The sequence below is a fragment of the Bufo bufo genome, chromosome 1, assembly GCF_905171765.1.
Source record: "Bufo bufo chromosome 1, aBufBuf1.1, whole genome shotgun sequence".
Lineage (NCBI taxonomy): Eukaryota > Metazoa > Chordata > Amphibia > Anura > Bufonidae > Bufo > Bufo bufo.
Genome location: NC_053389.1, coordinates 408,083,951 through 408,097,793, shown reverse-complemented (window position 1 = coordinate 408,097,793; position 13,843 = coordinate 408,083,951). Strand labels below are relative to the sequence as shown.

Genomic DNA, 13,843 nt, shown 5'->3' with positions numbered 1-13,843 from the left:
GGCCATATTTCAGAGCTGCAACATCACTGGAGTGCCCAAAAGCACAAGGTGTGCAATACTCAGAGACATGGCCAAGGTAAGAAAGGCTGAAAGACGACCACCACTGAACAAGACACACAAGCTGAAACGTCAAGACTGGGCCAAGAAATATCTCAAGACTGATTTTTCTAAGGTTTTATGGACTGAGGAAATGAGAGTGAGTCTTGATGGGCCAGATGGATGGGCCCGTGGCTGGATTGGTAAAGGGCAGAGAGCTCCAGTCCGACTCAGACGCCAGCAAGGTGGAGGTGGAGTACTGGTTTGGGCTGGTATCATCAAAGATGAGCTTGTGGGGCCTTTTTGGGTTGAGGATGGAGTCAAGCTCAACTCCCAGTCCTACTGCCAGTTTCTGGAAGACACCTTCTTCAAGCAGTGGTACAGGAAGAAGTCTGCATCCTTCAAGAAAAACATGATTTTCATGCAGGACAATGCTCCATCACACGCGTCCAAGTACTCCACAGCGTGGCTGGCAAGAAAGGGTATAAAAGAAGAAAATCTAATGACATGGCCTCCTTGTTCACCTGATCTGAACCCCATTGAGAACCTGTGGTCCATCATCAAATGTGAGATTTACAAGGAGGGAAAACAGTACACCTCTCTGAACAGTGTCTGGGAGGCTGTGGTTGCTGCTGCACGCAATGTTGATGGTGAACAGATCAAAACACTGACAGAATCCATGGATGGCAGGCTTTTGAGTGTCCTTGCAAAGAAAGGTGGCTATATTGGTCACTGATTTGTTTTTGTTTTGTTTTTGAATGTCAGAAATGTATATTTGTGAATGTTGAGATGTTATATTGGTTTCACTGGTAAAAATAAATAATTGAAATGGGTATATATTTGTTTTTTGTTAAGTTGCCTAATAATTATGCACAGTAATAGTCACCTGCACACACAGATATCCCCCTAAAATAGCTAAAACTAAAAACAAACTAAAAACTACTTCCAAAAATATTCAGCTTTGATATTAATGAGTTTTTTGGGTTCATTGAGAACATGGTTGTTGTTCAATAATAAAATTAATCCTCAAAAATACAACTTGCCTAATAATTCTGCACTCCCTGTAGTAGCTATAGCCTGTAATATTATTACACTCCAGAAATACATCCAGGCCCCTCATTAACAGGCTGATTAGAGTTTAAACCTCAAATAACAGAATTTATAAGTTTTCATTGTATTAAAGCTACCATAATTCATGTTGTATTTAAAAACAAAAACATACGAGAAACCAACTAGGATGAATGATTACATGGTAATGGACAACCTTTCCTGATAAAGTTGTCCCTGCTATCAGCTGATCACGCAGGTCAAGCTCCTGTAACCGCTGCTGTTGGCTAGAAGCTGCACACAGCTACATATATCAGCATTAAACATGTAGTATCAGACAATGCCCATTCAAATCAATGGGTAACCATGCTGTTCAAGCTTCAGAAGCTCTCTTTCCAGAGGTTCTTCAATCAAAAAGTTTGTCCGAGATAATTAAAAATCTCAGACAACCCCTACAATGTCTTAAAATTAAAGGGGTTTTTCAGTTGCAAACACACACAAAAAATAACACCAGTCAACCTTACTGCATTATATAAGTTAGATGATGACGTTCTGAGTGCATTTTGACTACTCAAGCGTATTCGCAATCTGTGACCGGCACCCTGTTTTTACATCCCAGCGCAAGACTCATGGGGAGTGTCTAAAGCATCAGGTCCTGACTCTCTCTCCCCTCTGAGCTGGAAAATTACAGATCCAAGCATGGTCAGCAGCCTCACTTCAATCCAGTGAACACTAAGCTGCGTTGTATATGGGTTGGGAGAAGGGCCCTCTTCCAGCACAAAGGGGAAGCTTTATCAAGACAGGCGCCTTCTGCGCCGATCTTCATATCTCCTGCACTGCCGGAGGATGAACTACACTTATTATGAGGGGCAGGCCTCGTCACAATCAAAGCGCATCCTCCGGCAGCCTAAACAGAAATCTATTACAGCCATGAGCAGGAATAAATCTTTTGGGAAAAGTGATGAGGACGGCGTAAAAAGAGGCACTTTTGAACTTTTTTGTCCAAAAAAAGTCACAAAAATACTTAAACACACACCTTGCAACTTTTTTAAGTCACTTTTCTGGTGCAATAGAGATGATAAATCTCCCCCATAGACTTCTACTAAAGAAATTATTTAAGAGGTCTTCATCAGGATTTGAACTCCAGACCTTCTATATGTCAGGCAGAAGAGTTAGCATTACACTACACTAAATAAATAGTATGGTATATTACTGAAATGAGAAAGTGTGCCATCTATCATCAAACATAAATAACATGTTCACTATATTGTACAGCTTATTTTGATTACAGGAATACTAAATACTGTTTTGCGATATTTCATACTAAGGATGTTACAAAAACAGATTTTTTGCTTTGTTATTGTTTAGTAGCAATAACTTTATTTTTTTGCCTTCCTATAGATCAACTTGCAGGAGAACAGGCTAAACTGGATGGATGGATGTATTTTTTCAGCATAGGATAACCCTTTTGAATGAGGGTGGGTCCTCTACAATGTTCATATACCCTTGTTTGATCTGAAACAGAAGCATATTAACTGCATGTAAACTGTAACAAGAACATAATTATAGCAACTCACCTTTCCAAAGCTGCCTTTGCCAATAGCTCTCAAAATTTCAAAATGATTAAAGTTAACTGCAAAATAAATGTGAAAAAAATGAATTACATAATATGCATACAAACATCTCAACACAAACAGCTCAGTAAGCACAGCAATGTAGGTCATCACCTAAGTCACATGTCAAAAAATCTCTTCTACACAAGAGCGTTTTTTTTTCAAACTTTACGTTCAATTTGGTATTCCATATGGAGAAAGCATTTGACATGACCCTAAATCATTGCAGACTTTGGGGATCCAGAATGACAGATCTATCTAGCTCAGTTACCCTTCGGTGTGAAGCTGAAAACGCCTGAGAGGAACTCAGCCAGAACCAATCCAATACTTTTCTATGGGATCGTTTGCATACATTCAGCGCATCAGTTGTGATGCTGGATGTCAAAAAAAGCCGGATGGAAAAATGCTGCATGCTCAGTTTTTCTGTAAAGTGCCATTAGTGTACAGACACTGGATCGGTGTACTGAAGTGCAGTTCACATATATCAGTTGTGTTCGGCTCCAGCATAAATCAACTGGCGGGCACAACTGATATACAGTGGCATGCAAAAGTGTGGGCACCCCTGTTTAAAATTGCTGTTTTACTGAAAGTTAAAATAGAACATTTTGACCACAATGAGCAAAAGCATGTTTGGTAAAATAAGAGCACATAATTTCATGAGAAGAAGACCTCTCCAACCATTAAGCATGGGATAGGATCAATCATGCTCTGGGGTTGTGTTGCAGCCAATGGCACAGGATATTTCATGGGTAGAGGGAAGAATGGAATCAAATGAAATTCTAGCAAATTTTGGAAGCAAATATAACATCAACTGGAAAACAAAGCTGCAGTTGTAAAAAGGCTTCTACAAATGGATAATGGTCCTAAACACAGCTTAAAATCCACATTACACTACCTCAAAAGGTGTAAGCCGAATGTTTTACTATGGCCCTCACAGTCCCCTGATCTGAACATCGTTGAAAATCTGTGGATAGACTTCAAAAGAGGAGTGCATGCTAGACGGCCCATGAATCTCACAGAACTGGAAGACTGCCAGGAAAAATAGATGAAAATCCCTCAAACAAGAACTGAAAGACTCATGGCTGGCTACAAAAAGTGTTTACAAGCTGAGATACTTTGGGCCCTTTTCCTTTTTAGTTTTTTTGGGAAATGTAGAAAATGAAAATAAAAAATAGTTTTTGCTTACAATACAAAGAGCGTGTGTCATCCCTTTATGTCTTTTGGTGAACATTTCATCTTCAACTTAACTGTTCACAGTACCAGTAATTTTGACCAGGGATGACCAAACTTTTGCATGCCACTGCATGTGGAGGTAGCCTTAAATTGCTATTTTTAAAAAATTACAACATTGCAACATTCATCTAGAAGCAACTTATATATAACATAGTATCAAAGGATCCTGGGTCCAGGCTTTGTAACAACAACCAAGATCCAAAAGTCCAGTAGAAAACAAACCCATTTGAAGTCCATCACTAGGTGCTAAGTTTTATTTCTTATCTATTTGATGTTATTGATTTTGCAATTACAGCTAGATAGATGGTAGGTTATCCCTCAGACTAAGGCTACTTTCACACTTGCATTGATGTTTTTTCGGTATTGAGATCTGGCAGAGGTATCGGGGAAAATTTTTTTCCGTTTAGTTCCCATGCATTCTGAATGGAAAGAGATCCGTTCAGGATGCATCATGATGTCTTCCATTCATGCAACATTCTGTTTTGTGACCGGACGCAAAACCGCTGCAAGCTGCGGTTTTGTGTCCGGTCACAAAAACAGAAAAAAACTGATCCTCCACTGTAAAGAATGTACATCAATGGCGACAGATCCGTATTTTTAGGGAAAAAAAACTGGATCCGTCACCCATTGACTTTCAATGTATTTAGTGACGGATCTGTTTTTTTTACGTTTTGATTTCACACAACCGTATACTAACAGAATGGATGCATCCTGATTTAGAGATGAGCGAATGAAAGTTGACGAAGTGGAATTCGATCCGAATTTCAGGAAAAATTTCCTCATGCTTCGTGGTAACGAATCAAATTTTTTCCTAAAATGGCTGGTGCACATATTAGGACATGGAGCAAAGAACTCTGGGAACGAGGGATCACCCACAATGCCATGCATGCAGCCAATCAGTAGCCAGCCAGCCCTGTGATGTCACAGCCCTATAAATAGCCTTAGCCATCTCGGATTCAGCTATTTTGCAGTGTACTTAGTGCAGGGAGAGACGCCAGTGGGCGCTAGGGAAAGTGCTAGGAAAGACTTGAAAACTTTTATTTTGCTGAATAGAAGTTCAGGGAAAGAGCATTAGAAGTGTAGGGAAAGGATAGGGAGGAATTATTCCACAGTATTGAAGCAGAACAGGGTTATCAGCTGTGCAGTTATATGTTCTAAAGCCTTTTTTGGCATATATTAGTGGGGACAAAAAGGGCTTATTTGCCGTTGTGTGGTGAAGTGACAAAATTACTGACTTTTTTGGTGTGTGTTAATTTCCTTTTTATTTACTTATTTGATCTAACAGTATGTCAGACAGAGAAGTGCCAGGCCCTGCACAGGGGAGAGGCAGAGGCCTGAATGTTTCTGGCGCAGGCACAGGTCGCAGAAGAGTAAAGTGGCGTGGCAGCAGGGGTCATTTCAAGAGGCTTGAGTTCCCTGTGTCATCTAGCAGGTCGTGTGTTGACCAGCAACCCAGCGGTTCTTGCCTCCTCAGTCGTCCACTCCTGACCAGCTCGTCTGCCCCATTGGCTGATTTTAATTAGTGTTAGTATATAGCTTTTGGCACCAGGGGTGATGTGGAGTGGGCCCGGCATGCATGCTGGTAACTGCTTTCCGTGGATATAATGGAGGCCATTTTGGCACCAAAAATGACAGAAATTCAGGCGGATCCAGCATGCATGTGGAACCTGCACTTTCTGAATTATATGATAGCCGTCATGGCACATAACAGGTAAAATCTAGTGTTAGGAACCCGTCTAACTAGAGATCGCCTTGACGTGCGGCAGACGGGCTCAAATAATTTTGTACAAAACGATTTGCCAAGCATCTCTAACTTATTAGTATAGCATTTGCAATTATGATGCAATTTTGTACTTTATTTGGTTTGCAGTGAGCTGTTGCATTGCATGTTTTGTTTAACAGTCATGTTCTCAGCCATAGCAACGTGCTCCTGCGCTTTGGGATGTGCTGACTGACCCCCTTTTTCTTTGTAGCTTGTGCTGGAGGTGTGGCTGCCTCCTCAGTCGTGCACCCCTGACCAGCTCGTCTGCCCCATTGGCTGATTTTAATTAGTGTTAGTATATAGCTTGGCCTGCTCCCCCTCACTCACTGAAGCCATCTGGCACCAGGAGAGAGATAGTGTGTGGACTCTCATTGCAGTCCTTGGTGACCTTTTGGCGCCAGGGGTGGTGTGGAGTGGGCCCGGCATGCATGCTGGTAACTGCTTTCCGTGGATATAATGGAGGCCATTTTGGCACCAAAAATGACAGAAATTCAGGCGGATCCAGCATGCATGTGGAACATGCACTTTCGGAATTATATGATAGCCGTCATGGCACATAACAGGTAAAATTTAGTGTTAGAAACCCGTCTAACTAGAGATCGCTTTGACGTGCGGCAGACGGGCTCAAATCATTTTGTACAAAACGATTTGCCAAGCATCTCTAACTTATTAGTATAGCATTTGCAATTATGATGCAATTTTGTACTTTATTTGGTTTGCAGTGAGCTGTTGCATTGCATGTTTTGTTTAACAGTCTTGTTCTCAGTCATAGCAACGTGCTCCTGCGCTTTGGGATGTGCTGACTGACCCCCTTCTTTGCAGCGGTTCTTGAATGGTTGACTAGGTCATCCACTTCATCCCAAGTGACATCAGACACCCCCAGCCAAGAGTCGGTAGGTTCGTCAGACACAAACCTTAGTTGGAATGGCCCAGGAGCAGGCCCTGTTCGCTCACCTGTCCTCAACCTGCCTCTGTTCTTTTCTGTTCCCTCATCCAGAGAAGTATTACATGCTGTGGGCTCAGCTCCACTATACAGCGAGAACGAGCTACTAGAGGACAGTCAGCAGCTACTGCCCAGCCAAGATCTGGAGGAGACATCGGCCGCTTTCTCTGGCAGGCAGGCAAGTAATGATGAGGAGAGTGGTGTGGGAGCTGGTGTTGCGAGCGGTCAGGCTCCTGGCTCAGAGACTGTTGAGGAGGAAATCAGTGACGTGCAGACAGTACTTGATGATGATGTAGCGGATCACAATTGGGAGCCAGGTGACGAAGGGGCTTCATCATCAGTGGGAGAAGAGGGTAGCAGCTTGCACGTGAGGCAGCGATGGAACCAGCAAGTCGGTAGCATGGCCAGGAGTCAGCAGGGCAGCAGCAGTGGAAGGTTGGGAGCCAAACGTGCCCGGGGTAGACCTCCCGCTTCGCAGGAGCCTACCTGCTCGGAAAGTAGTGGTGCAGGGGTTCACAGAGGCAGCGGTGGTAACAGTCAGTCAGTGTGGAATGTTAGGGGTAAAATCACCTACTCGGCGGTGTGGCAGTTTTTTGTTGAGCCGCTGGAGGAGGTGAACATGGCCATTTGACGAATCTGTGGCCAGAAGGTGAAGCGTAGCCAGAGTGCCAATGTTGGCACCACGGCCCTGCGTCAACATATGCAGCATCACCATAAAGTGGCTCCGAAGTGGTGGTCCAGCCTGCTGCAGCAACTGCTGCATCACCGAGTGGCAGGCATCCGGTTTCAGGCAGTCAAGGCTCCACCACCTCATCCGAAGGGAGCTGTCTGTCCTTCCCATCATCTGCTGGTTTAGATGCTACTGCTTCTCTTCCTCCTACTCCTCGTCAATCATTCCGTCAGCAATTGATCACCGAAGCAATTGCTAAGAGACAACAGTATGCGTGCACTCATCCAACGGCGCAGAAGCTGAATGTGCTCCTGTCCAATTTGCTGGTGCTGCAGTCCCTCCCTTTCCAAGTGGTGGACTCTGCACCTTTCAGAGAACTGATGGCTTGTGCCGAGCCGAGGTGGAGAGTCCCAAGCCAGCATTTCTTTGCCAAAAAGGCAGTACCAGCCCTGCACACACATGTAGAACAGAAGGTGGGCCAGTCGGTGTCTGCCAAAGTGCATTGCAGCGCAGATGTGTGGAGCTGTAACTACGGTCAGGGACAATACATGTCCTTTACGGCCCACTTGGTGGAGGAGGACATTGGAGCAAAAGCAATGTGTAGCAAAATGTGTGGTTTTTCTACACAGGTCACAGGAGAGGAGGAGCAGGAGCATCCTGAGGAGCAAGAGGTAAATGAGGAAGATGAGGCAAAGGACCCAGACACACTGTGTCAGTATGCATTAGATATGGAGGCAGGGAGTCCCTCCTAGTCACTTGCACAAATGGCCCGATGCATGCTCACTTGCTTGCGTATTGACAGCCGAATTGTCACCATTCACCAGAGGGATGACTACTGGCTCTCCACCATATTACACCCTCGCTACCGGTTCAAAATGGAGGGCCTTTTTTTACACCCGCTGAGAGGGAGGACAAACTGAACTACTATAGAGACATCCTATGCAGTCAGTTGGCCGCTGTCTATCTGTGCCATTGTCGATCCTCTCGCAGGTTTGACTTCGGGGAAGGGGGGGGGATGAGCCCTCTGCGCTCTCGTTCCACTGCAATGGCTGCTGTGGCAGGGTGGGGGGGTAGGAGCAGTACCAGCTCCATCAGCAGCATCTTGAGTGTCTAGAGTTGATGATGAGCAGCTTTCTTAACCCGCCTAGGGAAGAAACTACTTACACTAGACCACGTGGTGGTGGCATACTTGGACAGCACCCTGCCACCCCACATTGAAGATCCGCTTGACTACTGGCCAACCAAACTGGAGTTGTGGCCACAACTGGCCGAGTTTGCCCTGGAAAAGCTGTCCTGCCCAGCCAGTAGTGTGGCATAAGAGCGGGTGTTTAGTGCAGCGGGGACCATAGTTACCCCAAGGTGAACTCGCCTATCCACCCAAAATGTGGAGAGACTGACTTTTGTCAAGATGAATTAGGCATGGATCAGCCAGGATTTCCATCCACCAATGCCTGATGCATCAGATTAGATCACCCATGCAGCCTTACCCAAATCTTGACAAAAGAGACCGATTTCTTCTGGTTACCTGCCTCAGCTAATATTCTGATGCTGCCACCCACCTGATGCCACACATCTGATGCCAAGTGCTCCTTTTTACACCCACCATCGTCAGCTGGTACTGTTATTGCCACCCACCTCCACACTCTGTCACCGGGTCACTCTGTGGTCTCCTGATGCTGCTGTCACCTCACCACTCAGGTCTCCTCATGCTGCTGCCACCTCCATACTCTGTCATTGTGTCACTCTGTGGTATCTTTATGCTGCTGCTTCTGCCACCTCCACACTATGTCACCTTGCCACTCTGTGCCCTCTTCCTGCTGCTGCTAACTCAACACTTTGTCACCTTGCCAGTATGTGGCCTCCTCATCCTGTTGCCACCTCCACACTATGTCACCTTGCTAGTCTGTGGCCTCCTCATGCTGCTGCTGATGTTACATGTCCTATGCTTAGCAGCAACATGCGAGGCACAGACACTAAAGTCGAGTCCATAACATTATGCGATGTGCACACAGCTGATAACCGTGTATTGCAGATCCGCGGTTTGGAAACCACAAAACATATAGGCATGTGAATGCGGCCTGACTCATTATTCAAGACCTTGTAATGATATTTCAATTGCAACGAAAACACATTTGTTTCTTTTCATCTTTAATGTGCCTTTCCTCATTTAACCCAATAACACATAAATACAGCCGAAACATCAGAGGATGATTATATTAGACTACAGTAAAATCAGTAGATCAATCATGCAAAAGAATACAATACAACAGATACAATGCCTATATTAAGAGATGTCTTTTGAGGTCTTAAAGGGGATTTCCACTTGGACAATCTATTTTTGTTAGAGAGGTTACCAATCACAATGTATTCTGCTGCAGAAACACCCAGCAATCACTTATAATCTGGGGAAACCAGGTAGCAAGAGATTGGTTCCACTGCATAACCGTCACTGGACAAATTAACCCCTTTGCAACATCCGCTGTACAGGCATGGTGGTGGTCAGGACACAGAAGTACACAGCTGACACCAACAGGTGTAACACCTTCAGATAACTCTGATTCGGAACACTTAAAACCTCAATTAGTCAGAGGGAGGGAGCCTATGAGCCCCAACCCCATGGTGAAATCCTAGGGTGTTGGTTGTATTGGAAGCCTCGTATTAAAGGGAGTCTGTCACCACATTTGGGCATATTAGACCGATCAAATAGCGTTATATGATCCACCCAGATCTTAAAAACGGTACCTTTGTTGTAGAAAACTGACTTTTCTTTTAGCCGATAATGAATTTATAAGATTATGTTAATGAGCCCTCTCAAGTGCCCAGGGCGGTGTCTCAATCCTCCGAGTCCCAGGCAGCACCTCCTCAACGGCTCATAACCCCGACTTCCGTGTGCCTCTGCCCGCCCGTTTACTCCCTCCCCTGTCCTTTTCCACTGCGGCTGCGCGGTCAAAATCGTAGCGGGCGCATGCGCAATGCGATGCCCACTCCTGGCAGGGCATCGCAAAACCTACTGCGCATGCGCCCACTACGAATTTGACCGCGCAGCTGCAGTGGAAAAGGACAGGGGAGGGGAGTAAACGCGCGGGCAGAGGCACACGGAGGGCGGGGTTATGAGCCATTGAGGAGGTGCTGCCTGGGGCTTGGAGGATTGAGACACCGCCCTGGGCACTTGAGAGGGCTCATTGACATAATCTTATAAGTTCATTTTCGGCTAAAAGAAAAGTCAGTTTTCTACAACAAAGGTACCGTTTTTAACCACTTCCCATCTGGGCCCTTTGCCCCCTTCCTGACCAGGCCAAATTTTGCAAAACGGACATATCTCACTTTATGTGGTAATAACTTTGGAACGCCTTTATTTATCCAAGTCATTCAGAGATTGTTTTCTCGTGACACATTGTACTTCATGATAGTCATAAATTTGAGTCAAAATATTTCACCTTTATTTATGAAAAAATCCCAAATTTACCCAAAAATGTAAAAAAAATCGCAATTTTCTAAATTTCAATTTCTCTGCTTTTAAAACAGAAAGTGATACCTCATAAAATATTTATTATTTAACATTCCCCATATGTCTACTTTATGTTGGCATCATTTTGGAAATGTCATTTTATTTTTTTAGGACGTTAGACGGCTTAGAAGTTTAGAAGCAATTCTTCAAATTTTTAAGAAAATTGCCAAAACCCACTTTATAAGGACCAGTTCAGGTCTGAAGTCACTTTGTGGGGCCTACATAGTGGATACCCCCATAAATGACCCCATTGTAGAAACTACACCCCTCAAGGTATTCAAAACCGATTTTACAAACTTTGTTAACCCTTTAGGCGTTCCACAAGAATTAAAGGAAAATGGAGATCAAATTTTTAAATTTCACTTTTTTGGCAGATTTTTCATTTTAATCAATTTTTTTCTCTAACACATCGATGGTTAACAGCCAAACAAAACTCAATATTTATTACCCAGATTCTGCGGTTTACAGAAACACCCCACATGTGGTCGTAAACTGCTGTATGGGCACACGGCAGGGCGCAGAAGGAAAGGAACTCCACATGGTTTTTAGATGCCATGTCCCATTTGAAGCCCCCTGATGCACCCTTACAGTAGAAACTCCCAAGAAGTGACCCCATTTTGGAAACTAGGGGATAAGGTGCCAGTTTTATTAGTACTATTTTTGGGTACATATGATTTTTTGATCATTCAATATAACACTTTATGGGGCAAGGTGACCAAAAAATTGGTTGTTTTAGCACAGTTTCTATTTATTTATTTTTACAGCGTTCACCTTAGGGGTTCAGTCAAGTGACATTTTTATAGAGCAGATTGTTACGGACGTAGCGATACCTAATATGTATACTTTTTCTCATTTATTAAAGTTTTACACAATAATAGCATTTTTGAAACCAAAAAATTATGTTTTAATGTGTCCATGTTCTGAGAGCTATAGTTTTTTTATTTTTTGAGAGATTTTCTTATGTAGGGGCTCATTTTTTGCGGGATGAGGTGACGGTTTTATTGGTACCATTTTGTGGGACATACGCGTTTTTGATCACTTGGTGTTGCACCTTTTGTGATGCAAGGTGACAAAAATTGCTTGTTTTGACACAGTTTTTTTTTTTTTTTTTTTACGGTGTTCACCCGAGGGGTTAGGTCATGTGATATTTTTATAGAGCTGGTTTTTACGGACGCGGCAATACCTAATATGTATACTTTTTTTTATTTGTTTCACTTTAACACAATAATAGCATTTTTGAAACCAAAAAAATTATGTTTTAGTGTCTCCATGTTCTAAGAGCTATAGTTTTTTTATTTTTTGAGAGATTTTCTTATGTAGGGGCTCATTTTTTGCGGGATGAGGTGACGGTTTTATTGGTACCATTTTGTGGGACATACGCGTTTTTGATCACTTGGTGTTGCACCTTTTGTGATGCAAGGTGACAAAAATTGCTTGTTTTGACACAGTTTTTTTTATTTATTTTTTACGGTGTTCATCCGAGGGGTTAGGTCATGTGATATTTTTATAGAGCTGGTTTTTACGGACGCGGCAATACTAAATATGTCTATTTTACTTTATTTTTTCTATTTTAATTTTTTTTTTTTTATTCCTAACTTGGGAACTTTTTTTTTTTTTACATGTGAAACTTTATTTTATTTTATTTTTTCAACCCTTTATTTTTTTTATTTTTTTTTACACTTTTCGTCCCCCATAAGGTCATACAAGACCTCTGGGGGACATTTACTTCACTTTTTCTTTTTTTTTTCACAGTTGATTTCTCCTGTAACTGGGGCTGACATAGTAGCCCCAGTTACAGGACAAATGCACCCCTAGAGAGGCTGTACAGCAGCAATCCTGCGCTGTACAGCCTCACAGCAGGGCTGATCGAGGTCTCTGAGAGACCTCACACAGCCCCTGCACTCTCCGGTCACGGCGGTCACATGACCGCCGGGCCGGAACAGGAAGCGCACAGCGCTTCCTGCTCTGCAGACACAGCGCTCGGTGAGCGCTGTGTCTGCAGCGATCGTGAAGGCAGGGACACCTGGGCACTGTCCCTGCCTTGTCTTAGGGTTGCCCTGCTGTCACTGACAGCGGGCAACCGGATCAGCAGCTGCACGATTAGCGTGCAGCTGCTATTTCTGACAGGACGTTTTAAAACGTGCTGTCAGAAATAGACGTCCACCCATAGGACGTTTATATCCTATGGGCGGACGTGAGGCGGTTAAGTTCTGGGTGGATCATATAACGCTATTTGATCGGTCTAATATGCCCAAATGTGGTGACAGACTCCCTTTAAGTCTGAGCTGTGGCAGGGCTTAAAGGTGTTTGCCAGTTTCAGCATTTACCACAATTCACCATTCAGGATACATACCTTTATATTTTAATAGTTTGAACATTTTCAGAGGCAGCAATACCAATTAGACATGAGCAAAGTTATCAAAAGTTCAATTTGGACTTCCGGTTCCGGCGCGCACATGTAAGGACATGTGGTGGAGGAGCTCCGTACACTCTGCTATATATCGGGGGTTTGCCGGGACCAGAAGCGGAATCACAGCTGCCTATCTTGAACCGGGTGGCTCATGGACAGATACCTGGTCCGCAACGGCCCCCCACCGATGACCTCTTCACTCCTGCAAAAAGAACTGGCGCTGACGCGATCCGACAAGATGGCGGAGGGTAAGCGGAGAACAACCCGCTCCTCTTCACAGCCCCCCCTACCCCCCGATGCAGATGAATCATCTAGAGGGGAATCGCCACCACAGTCGCTGCAGCTCCAGGAGCTGGAGCTCCCTAGCAAAGAGATCGCTTTGGCGGTGGCGCAAATACTGGCCCCAGATATTAAGGCCACATTGGAGTCCACCATTGCTGGGACTATGAAACAGCTACAGCTGGACATTGCGCAAAACTCTTCCCATATTCGGGAATTAGAGCAGAGGACAGGGACCCTAGAAGACGAACTTTGCAAAACTCAGTCTCAAGTAAGAGACATAATTCGTACTAACCAGGCATTGCAAGATAAAGTGGAGGACCTGGAAAACCGCTCCCGTAG

The 13,843-nt window shown here is 44.1% G+C and overlaps 1 protein-coding gene across 1 annotated transcript in view; it reads right to left on the bottom strand.

Annotated features, from left to right (window-relative positions):
• Nucleotides 1-13,843, bottom strand: part of STK32A (serine/threonine kinase 32A) — a 290,285-nt gene that overhangs the window by 193,813 nt on the left and 82,629 nt on the right. Inside the window, exon 3 of the mRNA XM_040406255.1 lies at nucleotides 2,661-2,716. Within this exon, the coding sequence (XP_040262189.1) occupies nucleotides 2,661-2,716 (56 nt within the window). The remainder of the gene's footprint in view (nucleotides 1-2,660; nucleotides 2,717-13,843) is intronic.